The sequence below is a fragment of the Austrofundulus limnaeus genome, unplaced genomic scaffold (assembly GCF_001266775.1).
Source record: "Austrofundulus limnaeus strain Quisiro unplaced genomic scaffold, Austrofundulus_limnaeus-1.0 Scaffold2674, whole genome shotgun sequence".
In the NCBI taxonomy this organism is placed as follows: domain Eukaryota; kingdom Metazoa; phylum Chordata; class Actinopteri; order Cyprinodontiformes; family Rivulidae; genus Austrofundulus; species Austrofundulus limnaeus.
In genome coordinates, this window is record NW_013955076.1 from 8,755 (window position 1) to 11,472 (window position 2,718).

The window sequence follows — 2,718 nt, forward strand, 5'->3', positions numbered from 1 at the left end:
ATATATAAATCTGAGTTTCATTCCTCAAATCTGCAGTAAAACTGAGCTGCAAACAGTGACCCACCAGGCATGGATCAGTCACAATGTGCACCAGAGAATCCCAATACAAACACGCATAGCTGTGGGCATGAATATAAAACCCCAAAAACCTTGCTGTTCTGGGTGTTATTGGCCCATTCTGGTTTACAATCTGCTCTGGAGACCACATCCACACGGAGACATGAGAGTAAACATTTAGTAAATTCTCCACTGTGGCTCTCTCTCTCTCTCTCTTTCTGGTATTTTTACTCTCGCCTCTTCACTTAAAAGCATCTCCCAGTGGATTACCATTTACTCAGAGGGGTTATTTATCATTTCACTGGACACCCACCCTCCTCGATCCCCCATGACCCCCCCACCCCTGCCTCTTTTGTTTTAATTGAGTTTATCTTTACTCCCTTGCGGTTTTGGCTGCCTAAGCCCAGTCGTGGCAGTTGGATTGCCCTGCAGAGCGCGCTCCTCTGAGTGATTCGCTCCTTTGCCGTGTGTTGTGGTCACTTGGGAATGGAGCTGGCAAGAACAAGAAGTGTTCGTCCAGTTCTTGCTGCTGTTTTGTCCAGAGTCCGTGGTCTACTTATGAAGTTATCATCACGAGGAGGCTGATCTTTAGGCAGCGTGCCAGCTAAAAGACTCCGGTCACTTGAGTATGAGTAAACGTTGCTTTATTCTCTGACGCATTTCTATTTATAAAAGCAAAAAAGGGATTTCAGTGTTCCACTTATTTCCTCAGTAGACTCATATCACCACAGCCTTTCAGGCTCTTTTCACAAAACTCACGCATTGGATGCAGAAAGCTTTAGCTCTTTGTAAGACGTTTGACTAAATTATCTCTTATGTTTCTCATTTCTGGACCAGGATGACTCTTCTTTTGCCTCAAATCGTCCTGCTGTTCTGGGCCTTGTGCCCCAGTGTGCAGGCTTACTGCGATACATCACTGGAGACATCCAAATTGAACTTCTCGGTCACCTACACGCTCCCAACTTTTACTGCAGACTTCCCAATCCAGAACATGGTGACCCTGGATGGAATCGTCTACGTCGGCGCCGTGAACAGAATTTACGCTCTGGCCCCGAACCTCACAAAGCTGTCAGAGTACCACACAGGGCCACTGCTCGCCAATGAGACCTGTGGCCAGACACCGATGAGTGCAGGCAACAGCAACAGGATGGACAACCACAACATCGCTTTAGTGGTGGAGAACATCTACGACAAAGGGTTGTACAGCTGCGGCTCAGCGGATAATGGAGTCTGTCGCCGTCACGTCCTGGATGAAGGCGACGTCCTTAAAACAGTTGATGAAAGCGTCTACTGCTTCACGGACACGGTGAGGCCAGCTCAGGGTCCATCAGGTGACCCTAATGTTGTGGTGAGCCCATCAGGCTCTCAGGTCCTCAACGTGGAGAGCAATGTCATCAAGTTTTTTGTTGGCAACTCTGAGATTCCAGGCACAGGGAACGTGTCGGGCAATGCAATGCATCCTCACACTCTCTCCATAAGAAAGATGAAGACGAGCCAAAACGGCTTCACGTTCTTCTCCACCCTCTCACACATGGACCTGATCCCATCTCTCCGAGGAAACTACTACCTGCGCTACATTTACTCCTTCCACAGCGGGCCCTTCACCTACTTCCTCACTGTGCAGCAGAAGAGCTGGGACTCTCAAAGCTACCACACCCGCATAGTCCGCATGTGCTCCTCAGACCTGGTGATCCGCCGCTACGTGGAAATGCCCATCGAGTGCATCAGCACCAAGAAGAGGCGCCGACGCTCTCCCGGGGATGAGAAGAAGGTCTTCAACATCCTTCAGGCGGCCCACGTCACCAAGGTGGGCAACGACGTGGAACTGCAGAGGCAACTGAAGGTGGAGGAAGGCGACGATGTGCTGTTTGCCGCCTTCGCTCAGGGACAGACGAACTCTCCAGAGCCGACCCCCAACTCAGCTGTGTGCGTCATGTCCCTGAAGAACCTCAACCATTTGTTCAAGATTTACATGCAGATGTGCAACACCCGCGACCCGTACCACTTTACCAGCTCCAACAAGACGTCCTGCTACAATCTGGTAAGAGCCGGAGGGGTCGTGTCTGGATGAGGGCAGGGTGGGGTGTGGGTACTGTTAAATTCCATTTACGTTTGTTTTGGTGAGAAATTTTAATTCAGCTTGCTTACACTCTGATAAATGAAGATTTCTGCAACGACTCATCTTGTATTTTTGTGACCTTCTATGGGAACACCCAGCATACAGCCTCTTTAAATGAATCTGAAAATGTCTGACACTTGAGATGTCTGAAAACGTCTTTAAGTGTGAAGGAAACACTGATGAAGCTACAGTTTTAGTACTTGCCAATCCATTATTTTCTATGTTCCAAAGAAGCTCTCTTGTTCCACACATCAGCAGCTCTAATACGTGCCTCGATGATGTCATAATAAGTTAGCCCCCACCCTCACACAACTAGGACGGTGCAAAGATGCACCAATGAGTATTAAATAGGGGTGGACAGAATGATAGTAGTAGGTGGTGAAGTATTAGAACATGTTGATAATCTGCCAAAGAAGAAAACTTGTTGCATCGCCTCTTGTTCTACGGTTTTATACAGACTAGGGTTGGGCATAATGGTATCGTGTGCAATTAATCGTCGGAAAAACATTAATCGATTATTTTCTGGCACTTGATGATTAATA

General features: G+C 48.0%; 1 protein-coding gene across 1 annotated transcript in view; it reads left to right on the plus strand.

The window, feature by feature from the left end:
- The window catches only part of LOC106511318 (hepatocyte growth factor receptor), a gene marked incomplete at its 3' end in the record, with an annotated part of 5,915 nt that extends 3,817 nt beyond the window's left edge, over positions 1 to 2,098 (plus strand). The window contains 1 exon segment of the mRNA XM_014000069.1: positions 895 to 2,098. Coding sequence (XP_013855523.1) covers positions 896 to 2,098 — 1,203 coding nt within the window.
- Between the last annotated feature and the right edge of the window lie 620 nt (positions 2,099 to 2,718).